Here is a 26,250-nt window from a genome sequence, read left to right as displayed (position 1 = left end):
GAGAAAAATAAGATGAAATCAGCCTTCTGCAATACCAGAGCATACAGCATCAGAGGAGCCTAGATATGCCAACAAGGATAACAAAAACATAAAAAGGTACCACCTTTAGGTTCCTGCACCAGCTCGTTGTGACGTCAGCGATTCTGACGGGGTCTACTCAAGTCCAGTTAATATTTTATCAGCAAAGATGGACTACAACGCATTCTAAAGTGCCAAAGATTGAACTTGGCAAGTTTCAAGAACATTCCCTGCGTAATCCAACAAGAGAAAATACACTGCCATCCATGGCATCAGTGTGACATCACAGACGTCATTGGGACACTCGGGCAACGGGGTTTGGCACAAATAAAAAAAAAATGCCAGTTTGGTTTTTATTTTCTTTTCCAGTAATCAACTTCTTACAACAAAATTAATAAAAACAGGAGTTCGAAAGAGTACATTATCAATCTAACCTAATTTAGTGTTTCATGTCAGTGGGCCCCTTTACTATCGTGTCAAGTGTTGATGAAAGTATTGACAAAATTGACTGACCGAGAATACGTCCCCTGTTAAGGGACACCAAAAATGAATGAATTGAATTTAAAGCAGCCAAGATCAAGTTAACACTAAACCTAACATCTTAGTAAATTTTAGATTGCATGCTACTGGTAAGCATAAAAACAATGCCCATTGGTACTGGTAAATGCTGAGGCTTGCTTAAAGCAAGCATGTAAGGCTAAGTTGTGTATTTTTGCCTGTGTGTCTATCACCAATATGCAAACTTTGAAGTTATGGCTGCCACTGCTTGTAAAGGATGAAATTAATGTTATACAAAAATCATGATATGAAGAACAACGATGAACCTGTTACATAGTTCAGGTCCTATGTGAACAGCAATTTTGAAAGAAATTTATAAAAGCACATTTTAAAATGACGCCGGAACTATTAGCTATAAATTTCTACACAAAGAATAGCGATTCCACAGGCCCCATTTCGTAAAGATTTGTAAGTTCTGCATAAAGAGAATGTTAAGCAATGTTTTCAGCAATACCATAAGACTAGCTGGCAGCAGGAAATTTCTAAAATGCTTAGAATGAATAGTCATTGAGAAAAGAATTGCCGCAATTATACCCGTGCTGCACAGGCACAAAAAAATTAATTAGTCGCTGAATGCCTTAAAATTTAATGGCATTTGCATGGTGCCACACGGGCTTACTTAATGGCATTAAAACTTAATGTCATTAGTGACATAGCACATTCTCATGATACGGCTGTTGTGTGCACAGTCACTCCCAAGTAATGGTTACAGACAAAAAGATTCCTGAAGTAATAATTTTATATAAGAAATGCTTGTGAGTTTATTTAGTGGCATTTCACAGAACTTTTGCTAGCTACATAGCTTTTATTGATGGACTGACGATTAGGACTGGTAAACAAGCTTATTGTATTCACTACAGCTATCGTCATCACAGCATTCCATATGACTTAAATTGAGCACGTAGCAGCGACTTCAGATATAATAGAATTAAGAAACTTAATGCCCTTGGCGGTTGGTGGCATTAAAAAGGCCTGTATAGCACAGGTATTAGTCCCTTAAGGAATATTGAAGACCTCATAAGCGATTGTTAATTTTTGGCTTATGACAAGCCTATCTCTGGCCCAATAAACACTTTACTACCATCATCGCCTTTACTGAATTAGATTTTCCATGCTACTTAGAGATACATTTCTGTGTTCTAAACATGTTAGTAAAGCTTATACCCAAAAAATGAACCATTATGATACTTTTTCAAAAGAAAAAGTGCAATGAGCCCCTAAGTGATTAAAAAAAATTTCTCCGGCAATGGAGACTGGAGGTAGCTACAAGTGAAATTACAAAGATAGGGATGCCTGAGAGTTCTATATACAAACTCAACTAATTACATTAAATAAATATAACAATAGATGACCTCTAGAATCAGTGAACAACGCTCCCAGATACAATGACTTGGCAAGAACCAGCCTGGATATTACTAACTAAAGTCTTTGGAATGCAATTAACAAAGAATGTACACAAACAAGAGTGGTTCTATGATGGAATGAAAAGAATATAGCGAAGGTTGAATGAGTTAACCAACATGGACTCTTGACAACAGGCCGAGCGGTGGGCAGCACTCTATTCAAGTTGCAACTCAGTGAAAGAACAGCAGGAATCAGCTAAAGCAAGCAACTTCAGCTCTAGTAGACAAGCAATGTGCCACGACTTAGCAGCATATCAGCAATTAAGGCAACTTACATCATAAGCAGTCAAGAGCATCTTTGGCAGCAGTGCACTAAACAGCAAAAATACCATGATCAGCTGACTACACTTTAGCTAGTTGCTTCGACAATATTGCTGCACCTGTAAATAAAGTGCTGACACCACTTTTCATGGAACACGACACAAAAGGGCCTGGTTAACAAACACAAAACATGCATGTCGCAGCGATGTCCATGCGTTTACGACTTCCCCCTGCGCAAGGGTGGTGACTCGTCTGACAGCAGAGGAAGGACGTGCTCCACAATGGCGGCTGGGGTGGAGCGCATGGCCTCATCATAGCTTGGAGGCGCTTCCTGTTTTGAGGATTAGATTGCTTGTTTAAGAACTGAATAATGGCTGGAAGCAATAAGAGACAGACAGCAAGGTGGAAAGCATTCAAGGCATTTGCCCTTCAGGCACTGTATTTGATATAATGTGCATGCCAAGATGGCACCTCAAGATCACAAGCAATAACAAAAATAATGGCATTTAGGCTCTGGAGACTCACAAATAAAAAGTTTTACCGGTATGTTGGAATATGGGTTCTTCGACACTACAGCTATGAAAGCTGCTTTTACCCCACAGAAAGCCATTCATTCGCTAGTGCTAGGGCCTGTAAGGGAATGTAGTGACTATAGGCAAAGCTTTATTTCTTTCCATTTCACCAGAAGCTCTAAAAGGTATTGCCATTGAGCAGCACATGTTTGGCGACACCTATTGAAAAATCAGATGAACAAATATATTTACATCTGTAACTTCCCACACATTAAAATATTTATAGGCTATTTTAACACTAATTGCGATACAGATACCATACAGAAATATATACTTTTGAGCAGAGCGCCTATGTAAAGACAAAAAGACCTCCTTCCTAGAGGCCCAATATCTAATATACTGGACAGTGTCATGCAGAAAGCAGGCATAAAGCACGAGAAAAAGGAAACTGAGTTCCAAATGTTTTGGCATGCAAGTTGGCACAAGTCACCAAAAATTTGCAACACAATTTGCGATATACAGGTTTAAGGAAGTCAAAATGTACTACACAGCTATCACAGCAACCGAGAGATCAATATGGGCTGTAAGTGTGGACGCACGACAGTGAATTTTGTTTACAAATACGACACAACTTCCACAATCATGTGATTTGGCAGAGAGGTTTATGATGTCAATGAGAACATAAGGTCACTGACTGACTGGTCAGTGACTGATTACAAAGAAACAAACTCGGTTACACTTCAAGGCAAAGTTCCAGATCACAATTCAATGTTTTAAACATTTCTCATAGGAAAGCTCCTTTCATCGTGGTACAAAATGGAGTACTACCAGCAGCCTTAGTGATATGAGTCTGTTTCAACTAATACACATACTTTAGATTAGTACACCCTTTAGGATGAAACCTATCAAGATAAGGTGTCCGATCATCTCGACAACTTCAAATCGTTAGTTATGGCTTTTCTTTAACACAATGAACTAGTGGCAAGCTGAACTTGTCATAAGTGCACACTATTTTAAGGTACTGTTGTGTTCAATATGTGCTGCAACACGCAAGCCGTGACCGAAGCGCACTCCCAGTCGAGCTGGTGGCGTTAATATGCGATGCTCATGAAAAAAAAAAAGTGGAGAGGTTTTTGCTATTACAGCAAAGTGCATACCTCTGTCCATTCGATTGTCTGCTTTGATAACACACCGGGCAGCATCTTCATCATGGCACACAACAGCCCTAGCTTGTTAACTACACAGTCGATTTTCATTAAATTAACCCTGAAGGGACTGATGATGAAACAGATCGAATTATCTGGAGGGTTGACTTAAGCAAAATGTACAAAAAATGTCAAAACACACTGCTGATTCACCTAACACCATCTTCCAGATTCTAAAATGACCCTGAAAAATTTCCACGTCCACTTTCCATGTGTCCAAATAGTAAACACAGAAATGACATAAAAGCTCCAAAACAAAGCAGAAATCAAACACGCACCCAATTTTTAGCAAGAAAAATGGGCAAAGGTCTAGTATGTGTTGCACAGTCATGGCCAGCATAGGTGCTGACTATGTGGGGGGGGAGGGTGCTCCAGGGTACGAGCCCCCTCCGGAGTTTTCCGGGGTGGGGGGGGGGGGGGGCTGACCCCCCCCAGGGCGATGCTGAAGCGCCTCCCTCACTCCCCGCACACATACTTAAAGTGCCACTACCAGAGCTATGTCACCCACATCATTTTAGGTTTCTTTTGACTTTCCTCGACTTTTTCACTTGACATTTTACTGGGACTAATAGCTTACTGCATCGTTGTTGGCATGGACGTGCACGGCTTTTAATTCATGCTTTCGCTTTATTTCTGCAAATCCTGACAATAGGAGGACACACACATTAGAAGCACTAGCAGCAGCTGCCTCATCCGTATTTTCTCACTTCAACATGATTTTGAATTTCCACTGTAAACAGCATGCACACACGATATATTTAAATATGCACACAGGACAAACTTTATTATATTTTTAAAAGAGATAGCGTTAGCCAATTAAAAATGATTTCTAAAGGTATGGATAGCCTTTGCCTAGAGAATGAATATGTTGCTGTATGTTCACCACGCTTCAAATTGCATTGCGTGCTTTTTTGACCATGAAAAAAAAAGACGAAAGACTTTAGTGACCCCTTCAGCAGTCTTTTATCAATGGTGTGTGAAATGCACATGAATGTTGTGTGTCTCAGTATTGCTTCTCCTTCCAGTAAGCAATGCTAACGACTCATGAAAAAAAAGAGCATTTCTAATAATTGACAACATTTATTAGGGATGGAAACATCGTCAGTTGCATACAAAGGTCATAAATATATACAGGGTGTCCCAATCAACTATCATGCACCAAGAGTTAAAGAAAGAGCAATGTGCTATTCTAAGATAACCTAGTGCATATTGTTTACAGTACAGTGGAGTACCTGCCAGTAATTTCTTCATTACAGGCCCTTGCTTTCAATGCAGGATGTCATGCTCCTGCTCAAAACACAGATAATCGACTCTCAAAGCAAAGATGTAAAAGGGGTCCTCGCACTGGATCTATCCAAGGCATTCGATACAATTGCACATGACTATATCCTTCAGGAGATATCGGCCTTGAACTTAGGAGTTAAATTCTTCTCCTTCGTTGCATCCTTCCTCGAGAGCAGGACGGCGGCCATAAAGTTGAGGCAATCAGTCTCGGAATATTTCACACTCGAAAACAGGGGTACTCCCCAAGGGGCAGTTATCTCACCCCTTCTGTTTAATATAGCAATGCGCAAGTTGTCGGAAAGCCTTGCAGCAATTCCGTACGTCGGTCATGCATTATATGCTGACGATATTACAATCTGGTGTCCTGGAGGATCGGAGGCTACGGTCGAACAAGCTCTACAGGAGGCTCTGGATGTTACAGAGTCTTTCTTGAAAGGTACGGGACTGGCACTCTCGCCTGAAAAGTCGGAACTCCTGCTGTACAGACAGGCTAGACGAGGTGCTAGGGGACTCACCCCACTCGATCAGGTGCCCATTAGTGTTCGTACCAGAGATGGGCACACCATCCCGAGAGTAGACTATCAAAATACTAGGGCTTTCAATAAACTCAAAGGGATGCAACGCTATGACTATAGAACTCACCTCGAAAACTGAAAACATTATTAGATTAATTATGAGTGTCCAACAAGAAAGGTGGCATAGGCGAGGATATACTCCTTAGGGCTCACCATGCTTTCCTCATCAGCCATGTCATTTACATAGTCGCGGCCCTCAATTGGACGAAAACGAAATGGATAAATTAGACACGCTTATGCGCAAAAGTATCAAAAGGGTGATCGGCTTGCCAATCACGGCTAGCACAGAGAAACCCATGACATTGGGAGTACACAACACAACTTCGGAATTAATAGAAGCACAAAGATCAGCACAAATTATTAGATTATCAAACTCCAAAGCAGGCAGAAGACTTCTGGATGCGGCAGGCCTCCGTCCTAGCTTCAATCAGGGAAATATCACGCAACTTGATATTCAGACAAGGAACTCCTTTATTGTAGACCCTTTTCCAAGAAATGTCCACCCCCAACACAATAAAGGTCGAAGGTTAGCGAGGGCTAGAACTTTTTTAAAGAACATATCCGGAACGGAGACCTTTGTTGACGCGGCGCGACACGCCAGTGCCAACAAGTTCTCCGTAGCCATAGTCGATGACAGGGGAGAACTCCTCTCGGCAGCCTCGCTGAAAACCTCCTCGGTCGATGTGGCGGAACAGGCTGCTATAGCTCTCGGATTACTGGACTCAAAACGCACTATGGTGTATACGGATGCCCGAGCAGCCGTTAGAGCATTCGCATCGGGATTGATAGCCAAAGAAGCAGCCAGGATTCTAAACGGCAAACACCCCTTTGACATTGTTCACCACATAGTCTGGTTCCCAGCTCACATGGGACCAGACGTATTACCGGGTCACCTGAACCCCAATGAGATAGCCCACGACCGTGCGCGAGGTTTCGTATGCCGCGACAGGATGGTGTCTCGGGAGAGTTCGGCAGAGCTCGTCCACAGTGATCCACTGGTTACTTTTCATGAAATCACCTCTCATTACAGAGGGAATGGGCAGAGTTTTCCTTTCCCCCATCATAAGCTCAACAGGCCACAAGCTAGCACGCTTCGCATGCTCCAGACGGGGTCCTACCCCTCTAGGGGCTTTTTGAACATCCTCCACCCGGACATCGATCCACTCTGCCCAGATTGTGGCACTGAATTTAGCTCATTAAATCACATGCTCTGGCAGTGCCCTGTGTTACAGGATTTTAATACAGAAGACGACTGGACGAAGGCCATCACAGACCCGAGACAGGACGTCCAGCTCCTGGCTGTCCAGAGGGCCCGTGAACGAGCGGAGAGGCATGGCCTCTCTGTTCCGACATGGGACTAGCCAACGGCTGGGTAGGGACCTGCAGGCCCCCGCTTAGCTCCTCAGGACCCCAATAAAGTCGTTTGCTGCTGCTGCTGAGATTTCATTAGGTAATCGTAATTAACTCGAGACATACTATCCTAATTATCAAAGTGTCAATGAGGCATCTGAAGGCACATCCAAGGGACATCTGAGCACGGTATTTTCAGTGACATACCAATTGTGTGCTGATTTTTTTTCCAGCTGAGAAATAAAGCCAGCGAAATATGGACAATACCATGTGACTGCGCTCCCACCCGGATCATAAAACAGTGCCCTCGAACAGGCTCCCTCTGAGTTATTCAGAACGAAATAAAAGAAAACATAGCGATCGAGCTGGTGCCTTATCTGTCGCGCCCCAGCCGAAGTAACAGGTCGCGTTTGGTGTATATTGGAAACAAGTTGTGATAGCAGTAGGGTTGAAATCTGGGCCAGTTGGTACATAGTTGCAGGAAAAAACCAGTCACAAAACACAAAGGACAAGAAGAGAGGTTCATACCACAACAACTGAACTATCAAATGAGCTTTATTAGAAACGGCGTAGTCCCAGCAAGGCCAGCAGAGCATGCGCAACCACAGCATCGCTAATCATTGAGCATGAAAAGACAAGATAACGCATCTATCGTGACCGACCTAGAAATGCAAATTCTTTTTCAAATAAGCGCACCGAGGTTGTACTAATGCAGTCGTCACCTAATAAACTGATGTAGTATGCTTCTAGGATTTCTTGCTCTTCTTTGCCCTCGCCCCCTACCAAGAATTGTTACATTGCTATACAAAGGGTAACAGCCACATTCATTGCAACAGCAAGGCAAGATTGCACTGTGATAGCAGTTGTCTTAGCGCAGATAGAATGCAGATAAAATGCCACAAGACCTATCACCACAGAAGCAAACTGACAATGTCAGTGCGAAGGTTTAAAAGTGCATTTCGTTTTGTCCCTGTCACAGGCACGTACCCAGGCACGTACCCCCCCCCCCCAAATTAAGCGGCTTACTCCCCGCCCCACGCAACCACTCCTCACACACATTCCTAAAGCGCAGCCAAATCAACGTTGAGACTTCACAGCTGTTTAGCAGTCAGCGTTTTGCTGCCTTTTTCACACCTTTTGGATGGCGGTAGTTATTGGCATTCCCTGGGGTGTGAAGGCCAGTTTTCTCATAGATTCAGTGTCCACGCGATTAACTCGAGATGCGTTCAGTTGTCACCACCTATGCAACGGTCACGCGCATTGCTGTTGCTTCGTTAGTTCAACCTTCTTTGTTTAGACTGATCCAAGGACCAGGAAAGGGATTCGGTTCGTAGTCGGCTGGTCCGTATGCACGAGAAACGAGTTGCGGCCGGAGAAAACGCCAGTTGCGTTTAACTTGAACTTTTGCTTCATTATTTACTTGAAAGACGGCTCGCTGCGACGGTGGCAGATCCTCAGAACCATATACTCGCTATATGGGTCAGATAAGGTGAAAAATAAAATAATGGCGAAACAACGTCCATCATCAAACCCTGCAATAACCTTTAAGAGGAAGTTTTAGCTCGGACCCAACTCTGCCACGGCCTATTCAAATGCATGTAAAATGCATAAATGCTTTTTGAGATAACCCCTGGATTGATTTTTATGAAATTTGTTGCATTTGAGAGAGAAAGTTAAATTCTAGTGACTGTTGGAAGCGGAATTTCGATTTATGGCCTGAATTTTGTGATAAAGGTTTTCGAAATACGAAAGCTCGAAAAAACTATATTGATGCACTAAGTTTATAAATTAATAGCTCTGCATGAAAAATGGATACCGCAGTTCTGTAAACGGCATCTATTACATCATTCAAAGTGAACAAATTCGATACGTCAATTTATATCTTACCTGAACTTGTTACGTGTGTACACGGGTTCAGCAAAAGCTGTATTTCCATATTACTGAACATTTTAGATTCATGTGTAACATATAAATGTCCCCTTTCGATGCAACATCAGATGCAATTCACAGAATTGTGATATTATTTTTCCTTGCTGCATTAGAGAGTTGTAAACTTGATAGTTTTGTCCTGTGAAATTTTTTATTTTTCTGCCAATTTTTTAATAAAACATTACCGATATAAATAAAAAATTGGAAGCCAAAAGTCACTAGATTTTAAGCTTCTCTTTTAAATGCAACAAACCTCATCAAATTTGGTGCCGTGGTTGCCAAGAAAAACGGATTATACTTTTACATGCGTTTAGATAGGAGCACCTGAGATAAAGCTTCCTCTTAAACACATAAGCAATATGACTGTCACCCGTTACTTCATCTAGTTTTTCCCTAATTGTACAGCACTTTTCGTGCAAAATTGGCAACTGGAAACAAGAGTCGCAAGGAGTTGAGAAATTATGCGATCTACTAAGGGAGAGAGCCAACGTAACAGCCAAACAGGAAGAAAAAGCGAATATTAACAAATTTAACTGTTGTTTATGAAAATCTTTATGGATCAACATTTTTTTGCTTAACAAGGAAGTAGAAAAAACGCCGCCGGAAGTGGAGAACAATTCCGTGTGTTTTGAATGACGCTTCTACCGTTATCAGTCGAGCCGCCTGACGTAGCCACTTCTCTGCTGTGCTTATGTATAGGTGTTTTTCTAACCTTCCGCGACGGGCGCAGTACGTCTATAACCGCAGCGTCCTATGACCTACATCATTATACGGGACTAGCGGCCACGCATCATTACACAACTTCCCAAATAACAATACGAGTTGGTTGTGGCACTTAACTTGGTAGAGCAGTAAACCAGGGATCAAAAGAAGTGTGATTGTTCCGCAACTGTATATTACTCTACAATTCTGCCAGAGCTAATTAAAAAAACGCTGCTATAATTGTATACAACTCAAGTCTACAATGAAGCCCCGCGCACGCCCTCATAACCGCCAGCCATTGTTCCTCCACGAGACTGTAAGTAATTCGTACTTCAAACTTTTCCTGTTACCCAAATCAGGCGGTAACCACAAAAATAAAGTTATTAGCGGGTAAATTTACGCATTTTCTCTTGCCTATTCAAGTGGAATGACGAATGCCTAATTCTTTATTGAACTGAAATATAATGCTTGCTTCACCGCAACTATATTGTCGAGTTGCACTTTAGTTGGCGGTGAAGTTTCATGAGTAAGACGGGCTCAGCAGTGAAATGACTGTACCACAGACTTTTGAAGATTCAATTAATTAATTAATTATGGAGTTTTACGTGCCGAAACCATGAGGCATGCCCTAGTGAGGGACTCCGGAAATCTAAGTACATGGGTGTTTTCGCATTTCGCTCCAATTGAAAATGCGGCCGCTGTGGCCGGGATTCGATCCCGCGACCTCGTGCTTCGCAGCCCAACATCATAGACACTAAACAACCCTGGCAGGCCGACTTAAAGAGTGAAATGCTCAGACTCCATACACTTTGTCCATGTCTGTTGCCCACCTCATTCTTTCCGTCGATGAAAAGACTCTTCAAGAACAGCAGACGCTCCAGAGGTATAAAGTGCGATGCCATTTTGAAAAGACCGCATGGCAACGATATTGTTTACTTCTGTGATTGGCTGGCAGAGTAACACAATCCCGCGTTGGCCGCGTGCCTTGGTTGTCAACTGCTGTATTTTTTTTTAAGTTGTATGCTACCATAGAAACCTTTATTTTACACTTTCGCTTTTTAATTGTTCTTGGCGGTGTTCTTCCTGCGCTTCTTTCCTGCACGAGTCCATTTGATGTGGTTCCTTGTTTTCCTAGTAAAGGAGAGGTGTATCTCACAGGTGTACCTGTGAGATACACCTTATTTCATTTCTCTTTTGCGGGTTTACACGTTTTTATGGCGAATGGCGGGTGTTATTACCAGTTGTACTAGTAAAAGTGCCCCCGCCCCCTTCCATTTGCATCGAAAAGTTACCTTTGGTTGCCCCCCCTCTGAAAAGAAATCCTGGGTACATGTCTGCCCTGTCACCATGTGTTTCTCTAATGAGCAGAAGGTAAACGTGATCCTTGCCTTGGGATTGGCAAATGGTAACAAGAGGAAGGCTGCAAATGCCGCAAGTATATGTATCAGTCATGGAAGTGTGGCAGTGGACCAAACACATTACTATAATCAGAAATTATGAAAACCTAAGACAAACCGGCAGCTTCAAAAAACAGTGGCAGATGACTCCATATTTGAGTCCTGGACTACGCACGAATGTTCTAACATTTATGGCCTCAAACCCTCATGCTAGTGTGTGGGGACGTGGCCGCCTAGGTACCAATTTCTGAGTCATCAGTTTGGAGGATTCTAAATTATGGCCTTTTACCCATACCACCTTAACCAGCACTAATGTTTAGAAGATAGAGACCTGTAGAATCGTCTATATTTCTCGAATTGGGTCCTCACAAAAGCCGATGAGTCACAGGACTTTTTGAGCAACATCATGTGCACAGATGAAGCCAATTTTCACAGAAACACCTAGGTAAATTTGTATAATGCACACTATTGGAGCGACTCCAATCTATACTGGGTAAAGCGCAATTGGCACCAGTACCAGTGGTCGCTCAATGTGTGGTTTGGAATTTACGCAGGCGCTATAATCGGTCCCATATTCTTCGATCACACACTGATTGGACAGCGTTACGTGACCGAAATCTTTGAAGGTGTGGTGGATGAGATTCTCAGCGAAGTCCAGCTGTTATGTCTTCCACTTCGATGGTATCAGCAAGATGGGGCACTCGCACACCGCAGCAGCCGAGCATGAAACTGGTTGGATGCGACATGTCATGTGCAATAGATTAGAAGGCACGGGCCTGTAAATTGGCTGGCTAGGTCACTGACCTCTCTCCACCCGATTTCTTTATTTGGGATTATGTTGGAATCGGTTGGCGCAGGACAGGGGTAAAGAGGCCTTTGTCCTGCAGTGGACATAAATAGGCTGATGATGATGATAAAAGATCACGCTTACATGATCGTGACGGATGTCAGATTAGTTCAAGGCAAGGATAATGGATGTCTGCTGTAGAATTCAGGCGTCGGTCATCACGAAAGCCACTGAAGATGTGATAAAATGGACACATTGCTGCGTTACACGTTACTACATTACATAAGCTGCAAAAGGAGACCTATTCAAACACGTCTTCTAGGCTGGTGTTCAGCGGAGCTCACGAATTTCAACATAATTAAGGGCACACTGAAATCTGATGTTTCTTTTTCTTGCTTTTTTTTTTTGTGCAGACATCCTGATTGCCAACTCGGCTCATTTAGAAGTTCTACATTTACTTTCTTGAAACCATCGGTTTTGCCTTTTCTCTACACATTGGTCGCTTCCTGGTCTGTTTATTTTGCTTTTATTTTTTGCAGCACATATACATTTTCATGGAAAATAAGACGGTCCCTTTTATTTGCCTTTGGCCCGAAGCAAGCTTCTGGTGCGAAATAATGCTTCGCGCGCACTCTTTTGATGCGGCGCGAGCAATGCCTGGATTTTGAACATTCTATGCCTATTCCATTGCTTTTTGCATTGTGTGCGCGGTCAGAGTGGGGCTTCGGCCGTGTTATCAAGGGGCTTTTGTTATCAATGTGATCAGTTGGCCTTGAGAGACGGGTAATAAGCTTAATGTAGAAATGAGAGGAAGGAATAGCTGCGAAGCCTCGAAACCTGCGGCTGGTGCTCCTTCCATACCATTATCAAGGTGATGTGCTCTCTCTTTGGGTTTGCGACTGGCAATGCAGTTGCTTTCAATCAGCTTATATGAGGGCGTTGCTTTATGATGCAGGTAGGAGTGCATGCTCGTGTGGTATTTTTCATACTTCGTGAGGTTTCTTTGCCAGTGGGAAAAAATTTTATGCAATTAGTACGTCGCTCAAAACACCGCATATAGATGTCATTTTGGCGTGCCTACAAATGCCTCATTGACACTTTGAATATTAGGACATTAAGTTAGATAATTAATTGCAATTACTGAATTAAATCTCAACAACGAAATAATTACTGGCGACTACACGGTACTGAAAACAAGCACTAGGTTTTTTTCGAGTGACGCAACTGCTCTTTCTTTAAGTCTTGGTTCATGATAGTTGGGAAGCACTGTGTAATTCACTCAGTAACCGAAATGAGGGCAAGCCGGATTAACTTGAAATGAGAATCAACAGCAGTCATGTGCAGTATCGCTTATACTCGGCCTCACAAAAGAGCGATTGTGTGTGTGTGTGTGTGTGTATATATATATATATATATAGAGAGAGAGAGAGAGAGAGAGAGAGAGAGAGAGATTGCAGTTTCATCAGAAAGGCGAAGCGGTATTAGTGATAGCCAAGTACTGGTATGCGACAATTACACGAGGGAAGATTAGACCACCGAGGACTTGGGCTGTGAAATTGAACTGTCTCCTACTATGAGGTCTTGTATATACTCATAGAAAAAGGAAAAAGTTTTCAGCGCTAACCGACAAGCACTGAGCCGCGTATCGTCCGCTCGTTGTCATGTCTGCCTGCCTCTTACCGTCTAAAACTTGTGCTTCTGGGTAAATACTAAGAGTGGTGAGACGGGCCACCGGAACAATATGGCTCTGAGCCTCGCGCAAAGCAGACGACCTTGACAGTTCCTAGGTGTCTTTGTCCTTCCTACAACTTTCAACAGCACTTATACTAGAGCTAATGAGAAGGAAGAAATGGCGAAGAACTGGCCCCATGGCTTCCCTGGAACACTGCAGGCCTATACGCTAGGAAGTCAGGAATGCTGTGCCTCATTTAACCTACAGTAGTGCCATCTTCAATCAGTCAGACGTGGTTTGAACATTTCGCATGTGGAAGCAATTGACGGCCCTGCTACCGCCGCACTTGCAATACAACTGCCGGGAATACAAACGAAAATATGCGAGAAAGAATAACTGCAAATGTAGAGGAAAGGGATGGACGCAAATATGATCGTTCTTATGCAATGAAAATCTGTGTGTTAACTTTGCAAGTGGCGTAGCTACATGCTTTTTCCTTGTTCTTTGTGTGTATACTGTAAAACCTTCTTGTCACAATTCTCTGTTCCTTTTGTGTGGAAATTTTGCATCATCAAAGAAAGACTGTTTTGGCAGTGTGCCTTGCAAGCTGCTGTGGATAAATTCTTGAACATTTGTAGCATTATGAAGTGTGCAGTGCTAAAATCTATTCACGTATTAGGTTCCCCGAATACGTTTGCAAGATCTGTATAAGCAAGCTTCTATCTATTGTAGGCTTACAAAGAAAGAATCGTGGCATGTGCAGATGTTAGGAATTCGTCCGCATTATAATTTCTAGCGTTGTCACTAGAAAGTATGTTCAAGGTATGTCAGTAGTGTTGTGGAAAGCCCTTTTTGTAAAGCTTTCATGCCTAAGAAATCTGTTGATTTATATGCCCTCTGTGGGTTTTCCTGATCATGTACCTAGGCATGTTCAAGGCCGCATGTGTGCATGAGATTCAAGAAACACTATGTTAGGACCACAGAGAATGGACATTATATCGTGCAACCTATGACGATCAGCAACACCTGCAGAGGGCGGACAAATCGACGGATCTCTTAGGCATGTAGGGCCCTCCGGGCTGTACTTTCCGGCAATAAGGTAGCCTCGGTGCCTGCGAGATTATCTGACTGAGTTATGTCGAATGCTCGGTTGCGATACCTGGAAGTTCGAATCCGTTTCTTTTAAAATCTGACAATGGCATGCCTCAATTTGACCTCCTCCAGTGCACTACATCTGCAGGCTTGGAGTGACGCCTGACACCGGCAACAAATGCCGAGAGCGAGTGGGACTATACTAATCCAGGTACAACCAAATAAAGAAGGCCCACCAAGCTTCAACAAAGACACTCCCTCGTCAGTACAGGAATTGGCCTCCCTGGTGCAGTGTTTGGCTACTACCTCCCAAATGATTACTTCAATAAACCTATGGCCCTCAGTCCTCAGCAGCTGCGGAGCGCCTGACCAAGGCTGCGGTCAGACCTGTAATACGGCAAAGGGTGCTAAGAATCTCTGGACCCAGAGAGACCGCCAATGGAAACTGACCCTGGCAACCATTAACAGCCGAACTCTGTCAAGTGAGGCTAGCTTAGCAGGACTCCTTAAGGAACTATCAGATATTGTTTGGGATATCAGTGGCCTTAGCGAGATTAGAAGGCTTACACAGTGCTGACTAACGGCCATGTCCTCTGCCATAGAGGTCTCCCATATAAGAAGCAGTACGGGGTAGGATTCCTACTTCATAAGGACATAGCAGGCAACATTGACGAATTCTACAGCATTAATGAGAGGGTAGCAGTAGTCGTAACCAAACTTAAAGGGACCCTGAAACGATATTGACGATTTTCTACAAACGTACTGAGTCGTTAGAGTAGGTCCTTCTGATTATTAATTGACACATCTAAGTGCTCCGCGTAAAGCGTGTAATATATTATAAGGTTTAAAAAATGCACATCGCTGCCGATCGGAGCACACTGCTCGGCGGAATTTTAAGCCGCCCCTACCCATATGATCGAAATCACCCATATGATGTCAGTGGGGTGAGCTATCCGATTGGCTGACCAGGGCGCGTGATCGATAATTTTTCTAACTTTATGGTAAAGAAATGATGTTCGTAATAGTTGGAATGTTAGTTAATTTTTTTTTTATAAAAAGAAAGTAACATAGAGAGAATGCACAAGAACAATTTTTCAGTACACTTAAGCACTTCCGGCACACAGCAAGTGTCGTCTGCTTGTGTTACAACGTGCTCTGTCTTTGACGAGAGCTCCGCCGTCAGTGTCGGTTTGTCTTTTCGCGAGCACTATGATTGGACTTTGTTGTGTTGTGGACTGCAAACGTAGCGACTGGCAATATGTCAAGCTGTGACATCGTGTCCCTCTGCAAGCCAGTAGACGAGCGGACTGGCTGCAGCGCATCGGACTGCCGCTATCCGATCGGCGCCAGGATTTGTGCGATTGCGGCCGTCACTTTACATCGGAAGATTACTAACACAATAGCATTTCGCGAGTCCGGTATTAATGTAAACGCAAGCGCAAGGGGACAGGGCCTGGCCGTGTCCCCTTGCGTGTCGTTTCAGGGGATGAACAGAACCGCAAATGTGAATGGTCTGCACGGTGCAGCCACCTGGTAGCATGGAGCTCAAGCACACACAGTAGCAAAATGTATTCTTCTTTGCTGCTGGTGCAAATTTTTCGCAGGAGTGTAATTGTTAACACATTGTTTTTGTAAATGTTTAAAATGTTTCACACTTGGTTAGAGCAATATTAGCTCTTTCTTTGGCTGGTTAAGCTCTGCGCCAACGGGTGGCTGGACCATGGAGACCGATCAGGCAGCTCACGTACGTCTACGCTAAAGTTCCTTCATCAGCTTGAGTTCATGCCTCCACCGTTCCTTCGAAATTGTTCAGCTAGTGTGTGATTACCGGAATACCAGACACGTTCGGCGCTACGACAGAATGCTCGCAATGCATGCTGCTTCGATAGCTCTCGCTTGGGGTCGACGGCCAAGCGGCTAGCGGAGAGGTTTCGCGTGGGCGGGGGCGGGCTCCAAAACAACTGGAAGTGGACGATGTGATGTCGCATCGTGACGTAGAGCCAGTGAAGGCAGAGCTTAGCCCTGATCGCTCGGCGAACGAGTTGAGGAGGAAAAGCATGGCTAGGGAGGAGGGTGACTTGTAATCGCTTGTAGCTCCATTAATGCGTAACGCTTAACTTAAATTGTGGTGCGAATGTTCTACTTAAGCTATACCCTACGCATCTACAAAATTTGTCCGAACCATTTCAGGGGCCCTTTAATAAAACGTATAGATTAAAGATAGTACAAGCCTACGCCCCAACATCCAGTAGATCAGTAGGCAGTCGGCGGCAAGCGCTTGGCACGCGCTTACGCTTGTCTTTGGTGCAGATTTCGCTGGGTGCAACAGCACTTGGCTGGGAGCATTTGTCCGATTTGAGCCATCCTGGAGGCCCTCGCCTAGCTTCTGCCATCAGGAGCTAATCAGTGGCTGCAAGATGGCGCACTAGTCAGGACGCCTGCGCCTTCGCATCTGCAACGTCCAGGAGGATAAAGTCTCGTCCGCGCAGCAGCTTCTTCGCAGTCGGTGGCAAGCGCTTGGCACACGCTTACACTTGTCTTTGATGCAGGTGAGGCGTAGTATTCACTGTTTTTGTTTTTCGCAATACTTCAGGCCTGCCGCCGACTGCTGCCTTTCTGATTTGTGTGATGACAATGGAACCGAACTGTGGTTTATGTAGAAAAGTGCTGCCGGCTGAGGGCAAATTTCTAACCTGTGTTGTTGCCAACAGGGTTTTCACTTCGGAAGAAAATGTGCTGGCGTTGCTGAGAGTACCATGTCGGGCAAAGGAGCTGATAAACGAGACAGTTGGCGATGCCGTGCTTGTCTAGCGGACAACCAGGCATCGACGGAAGATGAAGTAGTGCCTGTTTCGACACCAGTATCTAAATTAGCAGCAAAGATAGAAGCCTTACTTCCGCTAAAAAACGCCATCAACTCCCTTGCCCTAAAAGTAGGTGAGCTTCTAGCTCTGAGAACTACGGTGGATGCACTTCCCAAATCGGTGCAGAACGTCGAATCTTCCATTGCTTTCCTGTCAGAAAGGTATGAAGAGGTGTGCGCTTCGGACGCAAAGCGCCAGGTTACCATTGAAAAACTGGAGACTGAAGTAGCAACACTGCGCTCTGCTGCCTCTAAACAGTCAGAGGAAATTGTACAACTGCGAAAGGAAGCGAATGAGGTGGAGCAGTACAGCAGGTTGCCCAATTTGGAAATTCACAGTTTACCGCAGGAACCTAGGGAGGTACTTTTTTCACTAATCGGTAACTTGGCACAAAAGCTGGAAGTGCCTTTTGATGATTCTGATGTGGCAGCCATCCATCGAGTGCCAGCGAAGTGTGAAGGGGCACCTGTCATGCTGGTTAGGTTTGTGAGTAGAATTTTGAAAGAGAAATGGATGAGTTCACGTGCGAAATTATGGTCCCTAGTTGAAAGCAAAGATATCCCTCCTGTTTTTCTGCGACAATCTAACGGGCTTTAACAAACAATTGTTTTGGGCTGCGCGGCAAAAGGGAAAAGAAATGGAGTACAAATTTGTGAGGTCAAGAAATGGAAAAATTTTTGTCAGAAGCTCAGAAGGCACACCTCTAATACGCATCAATGGTTTTGCTGACCTTGATAGGCTTGTTCGGCAATGAACACTGTCTTTCACGAATGCAACGATTTAACTGCCTTCTGCAGCTTATCGCTTCAAGGGGACATAGCGTTTTCGGCTGTGCACATGAACATTCGTAGCATTCGTCGTCACTGGAACGAGTTTCTTGCCCTTTTCCATAACATTGACCACATATTAGATGTAATCGTCCTAACGGAAATCAACATCCATGCCGATTTGGTTCCCCTATTTTCGCTTAAGCAATATTTCAGCTATTCTTTCACACAGCAGATAGGGAGAGGAGGCGGCGTCATGATGTTTGTGCATGAAAGGTTAAAAGTGTTATCTTTTGCCACAACATTCATCTCTGCCGAGTGTGTTGCACTAAACATTTCAGTGCCTGATGCCGATATTAGCCTAGTTTCTATTTACAGGCCTCCCTCAGAAAATGCAAATTTATTTTTAACAGAATTAAACGATCTTCTTCACTCCTTAACACCAAATAGTCTACTTTGTCTGATTGGGGACATTAATATTGACACTCTATCGCCATCAAGGCCAGTGGTTTGCGAGTACCTTAACATTCTATCCAAAAGGGGAATCAGTCCAACCATTAATGCCTACATGCGAGAGGAATACATTGGAAGCAAAATGGTGTCATCTTGCCTTGACCATGTGAATGTAAGAGCCCCATTGGCTAGCACTGTTTCAGCGATAGTCGAGTGTAAACTGGCCGATCATTATATTGTAGGCTGTCATTTTGTGTTTCAAGTTCCCTTTAGATCCCGCCCTAACCTTCATCGCATTGTAATGAAGAAGAAGAGCACAAGGAAAGGACAAGGCCAGCCAGATCGTCTGTTCCGTGCCTGCAGTGGAACCAGTGGGCCAGCCGGATCGCCAGTGCTTAGCACGAGCGTGAGCCTTTCGGGCAACCAGCTGTTCCTGCTCTGCGTGACCTTCCTTCTCGATTACGAACAGACGCTGCCAACTGAACTGTTCAAACACTCCATTACAGCATAAACATCCTTGATATCGCTAAATTTGACAATCTTGTGGCTAATTATGATTGGACTAAATTTTTACGTAATGTCACGATGTCCACCGCTTATACGCGTTTTGTTGATGCAATCCGTTCTTTAAAAATTACCGCCCAGAAAACAATCACCGTGAAAAAACGCAACCCTGAACTCTCATGGCTAACGCGTGATATACTGACGGCTATTAAAGAAAAAGATGCCCTTTGGGCACGTTGTAAGCGTTCCCCAAACAATACACACCTTAGAGATCTGTACAGATCACTTCGGAACAGGGTAAATGCCATGATTCAGTTGGCAAGGGGTCAGTATTATACTAAGACCTTTTACGAAAGCAAGCACTCCCCAAAAAGGACATGGTCAGCTATTAACGAAGTATTCAGACGAAACACCAATCAACCTTTAGAAGATGTATTCGCAAAACATTTCAGCAACCTCACGCCAGCCGTTCAAGAATTTAATTACTCTTTTTCTATAGTGTCTTCACATCTTCAGCCTTTTGCTCCAGATGCGTCCAGCACTGTTCCTAATACTGTACGATCGGCATTCCTGCCACCGGTTACTGCAGGAGACTTGCACAGCATCTTATTTAGCTTTAGACCTAAGAAACCACCTGGTATAGACGGTATCTCCATACATGATATTCAACGTAATTTTTCTGTGCTTGAATCCATCCTTCTCTTCATTATCAATGGGTATATGGGTCGCTGCGTTATTCCCGACGATTTAAATGTGGCTGTGGTCAAGCCGCTCTATAAGAGTGGTTCTCATAGCAAAGTAGAGACTTACAGACCGATTTCCATTCTGCCTGCAATCAGTCAAATAATTGAAAAACACCTGCTCGTAACGATGACCAATTTCCTGAAGAAAAATAATGTTCTGTCACAAGCACAGTTTGGTTTCATGTAGGGAAAAAGCACTGTTTCCCTACTAGAAGAATTTACGGACACTATCTATTCAGCTTTTGCTAATAACGAATTCGTATGTGCTCTTTCTTTAGATACAAGTAAGGCTTTCGATTCAGTTATTCCCACATTACTTCTTGATAAGCTAGAAAGAATTGGCTTCAGGGGCCCATTCATAAAGTTGTTGTCTAGTTATTTTAGTAATCGCTCTCAGGTGGTGCGCATAGGTGACTATTCCAGTACAAGAACGATGTTAAAATCGGGTGTTCCCCAAGGGTATGTTTTATCTCCACTTTTATCTCCACTGACTTGGCAGCAGCGGCAGCTAACTTACAGCGTCGCTCACGTTCGTCCTTCTACTGATTGCAGATGCTAACATCGTCGATACGCCCGTGAAGAAATTCGCCTTGGTGGAACCATCGTTCAATCTTCTGGTGATCGGCAACGGTCATCTGTGACGTCATTCCGAGAAGCGACTGTGCCGCCAGGGGACATCACTATATCAACAGGAACAAGAGGCCGGCATCCTTCACTTGGCAGCAGCGGCAGCTAACTTACAGCGTCGCTCATGTTCGTCCTTCTACTGATTGCAGGTTTGCATTTTCTTTGTAACCGCGATTTATTAGCACATATAGTTTTCGTTGCTGCTGCTGCTGCTGCCACTGAAGTGTACTGTCCTTTTTTTTGCCATGAACTTGTCGTGCTCAGAAGAAAACAAACTTGTAAAGGATCTAAAACATGACCTGTCTGAAATGTGCCAGTCGCTCGAGAGGGAACTGCGGAAAGAGCTCCGCGAGGTCAAGGCTTCTCTTGATTCCATGAACAAAACGTTTGAAGACATGACAAACCGATTGAAAGAAATTGAAACAGAAAATACTAAATTGAAGGCCGAGAACAGCTCCCTCTCGGGTGAATGCACCATGTTGAAGGATAAGGTGTCCGAAAATGAACTGAGAATCGTTCAACTGGAGCAATACTCCAGAAACATCGAGATTAAGGGTATTCCTAAGGCAACGAACGAAAACCTCGATAGCATACTTAGGGCTATTGGGGATATAATGAACGAACCAATTTCGGAGAGCGACATTGAGATATGCCACCGTGTACCAACTCGGGACGCCTCGCGACAGAATATTGTTGTCCAGTTTCGCAGCCGTTGTAAACGGAATGCCCTGCTTGAAAAGGCACGAAAAAAGCGCATTACCACCGCTGACATCGGACAGCAAAGTTCCCAGCCCATATACATAAACGAGCACCTTTGTCCTGCATTGAAAATGCTACTTGGAAAGACAGTAGCCAAAAAAAACGAGAAGAGCTGGCGTTTCTGCTGGACAAAAGAAGGCAAGATATTCGTGAGGAAAACGGAGTCGTCACGTGTTCTTCGTGTCACAAAGCTCAGCGACCTTGATAAGATAGAGTAAGCTACGCACGTGTACACCTTTCATTTCAACATCATGAAAAATCACCTTTTATCGGTTTCAGAATTGCGCACGCTGTCGCGAAACAAGAGATATTCATCTTCTCTGCTTCACATTAATACCCAGTCTGCTAGAAACAAAGAGGAAGAAATACAATGTTTATTTTTTCGTAGTGCTTTTCAGTTTGATGTTGTGATGCTGACTGAGACATGGTATCGAGATGCTACAGAAGTGTTGCAAATTCCAGGATATACTTCTTACATTTTAAACCGCGGCTCTAAAAATGGGGGTGGAGTTATGATGCTAATTAAATGTAACATCAGATGTGTTATCGTACAGGCATTTTCGAAAATTACCCCTGACTTCGAGATCCTCACCATGAAAAGCGGTGCTAGAGTGTACAGCGTAATGTATCATCCACCCAACGCGAATGTTTCCAATTTCTTTGCATTTCTGGAAACCTTCCTAAGCTATTTTAACGATATGGCCGACACTGTGATCCTTGGAGGTGACATGAACATCGACTGCTTGCAACAATCATCAAATCATAACGAATTTTGTAGAATCCTGCATGCGAACAACTACATCAACGCAATTAGCCTACCGACACGAGTGCAACCTACTTCATCGACCCTACTTGACATCTTTATTACCAATATTACCTCCCAGCATCTAAGTGCTGGTGTCACCAGCTCTCACATGAGCGATCACCTCCCGATTTTTCTTTTAACGCAGTACGCTAAACCATCCAATACATTAAAACCCCGGCTTGCCAAAACATAGAGAGAGATAAATTCTTGTACACTCGAATCATTTTGCTGTAATCTGCGTCTCGCTGATTGGAGCCAAGTCATAGATTCCACTGAACCAGAAGGATCCTATACAAAGTTCATAAGGGTCTTTAAGGCGGCGTATGACCAAAGTTTTCCATGTAAGTTAAGAAAACGAGCTCGGAAAGCCCGTAAGCCACGGGTCACATGGGAACACCTGCAGAGTATGAAAGAAAAAGATAAGCTCTACCAGCGTTTCATGAAAACAAAACACCCGACTGACTTGCAGGTTTTTAAGCGTTTCCGAAACAATCTAAACAAACAGCTCCGAGATGCAAAACGGATACACATGACCAATCTTTTTTCTCCCGAAGTGTGCAGGAAACCCTACCTAGTCTGGAAACGACTAAATACCGTACTGCAAGGCGACCCCAAAGAGGAATCAGTTTTATCAATCACCAATGGAGGCGAGACATTAACAGATACCCATTTAGCGAATTGCTTTAACGAGCACTTCACATCATTAGTCAAGAGTAAGCACGATCCCAAATGCCTTGACTACTTAACAACACGAATAATGGATAGTGCATTCTTGTTTCCCACTACAGTGCACGAAATTGTAAGTTCAGTCATGTCCCTGAGGAATAGTATGTGTACCGATGCTGATGACTTCCAGATACAACCTGTAAAATATGCCATCAATATAATCGCACCCATTCTAGAACATGTAGTCAACCTTATGTTTTCCATCGGCGCTTTCCCCAAAGGACTTCAGACATCAAAAGTATCAGTGATTTTCAAGGGCGGTGATATTAACGACTTCTCTAATTACAGGCTAATTTCAATTATTCCCGTGTTTTCAAAATGCATTGAAAAGTTGATATATGAACGCATGTCCAGCTTTACAATAAAACACAGCATTATCACGCCGTGTCAATACGGTTCTAGAAGAGGCTGCTCAACCGAAACGGCCCTTAGCCAAAAAGAACACATTTTGCAGTCCTTTGAAAATAGACTATGCACACTAGGCATATTCGTTGATTACTCTAAAGCATTTGATTCAATTAATCACCAGTCTTTACTTGCGAAACTGGAACATTATGGCTTTAGAGGCACTTTCCTAACACTTCTCACGTCCTATTTTCATCATCGTCGGCAGCAAACCAGTGTTAACGGTTTTCTATCTGAAGTAAAACCAATTCGTGCTGGTGTGCCTCAAGGCAGTATCTTAGGCCCATTACTCTTCAACATTTATGTGAACGATATAGTAAACATAGACAGTAACACAAAATTTATTATATACGCAGACGATACAAGTATTTTCATAACAGGGTGCGATCCGTCTAGCCTCATAGAAAAAGGCAACGTGGTGTTAAATAAACTTCACGCTTGGAGTGTCGTTAACTCATTAAACATAAACGCTGCAAAGACGAAAGCAGTTTTATTTCGCCCTCAGCACAAAGCACTCAATATAACCAGCAATCTAAAAATTGGGTCATCAAATATACCAATATCGCGCGAAGCTAAAAGTCTTCAATAAAACTTGGTGCTGGGCTAGTTGGTGATGCATTCTTCAAAACTGATGGTAGCGCTAAAAAGGACGGACACACGATGAGAAGACGACACGACGACGAGGGAACGCTACTGACAACTGGTTTATTTTTCTAAAATGTTCTATATTTAAAAGAATCACAACACATGCGCACACCCGAACCGCACCAGCCTTCTTTATCGCAATATCGAAAACATGCACGCGAAGTGAAATGATAAAACACCCGAGCAGCAGGAAGTGAACACATGACCAATTGAAGAAAAGCCATACCGTTACGGTTTTTCAAATTTGCCTAGAAGTGTGCGCTTAGCCGAGTACAAATTTATTGAAGCATCGCTGATGCACAGACCCGCCTTTTTTGTATGTGGAAAGCTTCCAGCAAAACTCTACCTTTAGCGCTTGCACTTCTGCCCAGAACCTTTGCTTCTTTAAACCGTGGCACGCACTCGCAAACCATCACATGCGAAACTAAATTCACAAGTTTGTCTTGTTTTGTTAAGTTTTGAGAGTGTTCCCTTAAGCGGTCATTGAGGCAACGCCCCGTCTGCCCGATATAGCACTTGCCGCAGGACAGGGGAATAAAGTTGATGATGATGATGTATGGGGTTTTGTGGCGCAAGGGCCAGGTGTGGCCAAAGAGCGCCATGTCTGTGGTAGTGGGTGTGCAGTGTAGATATGATTACTATGAAATTGGTGTGACGTGGCTGTAAAGGGGCCTTAAAATATACGCTCTAAAGCGCGTAAAATATGTGTAATAAAATTATGGCGATGACGTATGACTTGTACTATGAACATATAGATGCATATAAAAAGAATGATGCGATAGGTAAAATATATCAGTATATAAGAAATGCTAGAGCACTACTACCTCCTTAGAGCCCTTGAAGCGCAAGGGCCTGGAGGCATGTGCTATTCAAAACAATTATCGCAGCGGCATCCTCTGGAGCGAGGATGCTCTACGAATTTAATGGGCTTATAACGTGTAGAACTACATCCTTTAAGAAGTCGAGGACTGCCTTGGTGTTAAAAAGCGGTTCCTTACCAATAAACATAGCCGGGTGTAGAGGGATGTAATTACGGTATGCAAGCGGAAAATGTTTCATTCTTTCAGGTTCGGCTTTCCGACACTCCAAGAGGACATGGAGGACGGTCAGCCTCTCACCGCATCTACCACAGGTTGGAGGTTCAATTCCAGTAAGTAGAAAATGATGGGTCCCAAATGTGTGTCCTATTCTGAGGCGACAGAATAGGACATCTGTTCGCCGACATTTCGTTGGGGAGGGCCAAAAACCTAACTGGGGCTTTATAACGTGCAGTTTGTTATTTGTTTGCGCATCCCACGTGCACTGCCAGTGATTTCGCAGTTTATTTCGTAAGAAAGGCCTCAGGTCTGTGACAGGCACATCAGCGGTAGGGTTAACAGCTTGCGATGTGATAGACGTGGCCATCTCGTCCGCGAGAACGTTACCTTCGATTCCCCTATGGCCAGGGACCCAGCATATTATGATATTCTGGTTAGATGAGTACGCTTTACATAATACCGAATACAGTTCATTGAATACGGGATTTTTATGTTTGTAGAGTGACATTAAGGCCTTCACGACGCTTAGAGAGTCTGTATAGATCGCTGCTTTTGAAAGTTTTGATCTTCTTATGTGCTTCACGGCAGAGAATACTGCGTAGGCCTCTGCCGTAAAGATGCTTGTTTCCGTATGTAGTACATCGGATTCCGAGAAGGAATTCCGAGAAGGATTCCGTGCCCGCACGAAATACTTTTTAGCTTTCACTATCAGGTTCGCAGGCTATTGGCCGCAGGCTTTCCTTGCTCGGTCCTAGTAGCTGTCGCTGAAACCATCCTCAAGAAATTTGGGCCCCGACGAATGAAGGCTGCACCTGAACGCGTGAAGACCAAACCTGAGGTGATGCCTTATATTCATAAGGTTTCACACAACCTCAAAAAGGTGGCCAGCAGGCACAACGTGCCGCTTGTTTTTTCTGCGCCAAACAAGTTGGCGAGGCTGTGCCCCCGCATCTGCGGTGAAGGTCAGCGCGGTTGCAAAATGCAGCATGAAGATGTCTTCGTCAGGTGTGCCCTAGGAGTGGTATACTTTATTCCCCTGTCCTGCGGCAAGTGCTATATCGGGCAGACGGGGCGTTGCCTCAATGACCGCTTAAGGGAACACTCTCAAAACTTAACAAAACAAGACAAACTTGTGAATTTAGTTTCGCATGTGATGGTTTGCGAGTGCGT

At 43.8% G+C, this 26,250-nt stretch overlaps 1 protein-coding gene across 2 annotated transcripts in view; it reads right to left on the bottom strand.

The window, feature by feature from the left end:
• Positions 1–327: 327 nt before the first annotated feature.
• The window catches only part of LOC126533190 (uncharacterized), a 148,984-nt gene continuing 123,061 nt past the window's right edge, over positions 328–26,250 (bottom strand). For both annotated transcript variants that reach the window (XM_050180463.3, XM_055071628.2), the window contains exon 7: positions 328–2,571. In XM_050180463.3, coding sequence (XP_050036420.1) covers positions 2,458–2,571 — 114 coding nt within the window. In that variant the 3' untranslated portion in view covers positions 328–2,457. The remainder of the gene's footprint in view (positions 2,572–26,250) is intronic.

This window comes from Dermacentor andersoni, chromosome 7, assembly GCF_023375885.2.
Source record: "Dermacentor andersoni chromosome 7, qqDerAnde1_hic_scaffold, whole genome shotgun sequence".
NCBI lineage: Eukaryota > Metazoa > Arthropoda > Arachnida > Ixodida > Ixodidae > Dermacentor > Dermacentor andersoni.
The sequence above is the reverse complement of the archived record's forward strand: the minus strand, read 5'-3'. Positions and strand labels throughout refer to the sequence as shown.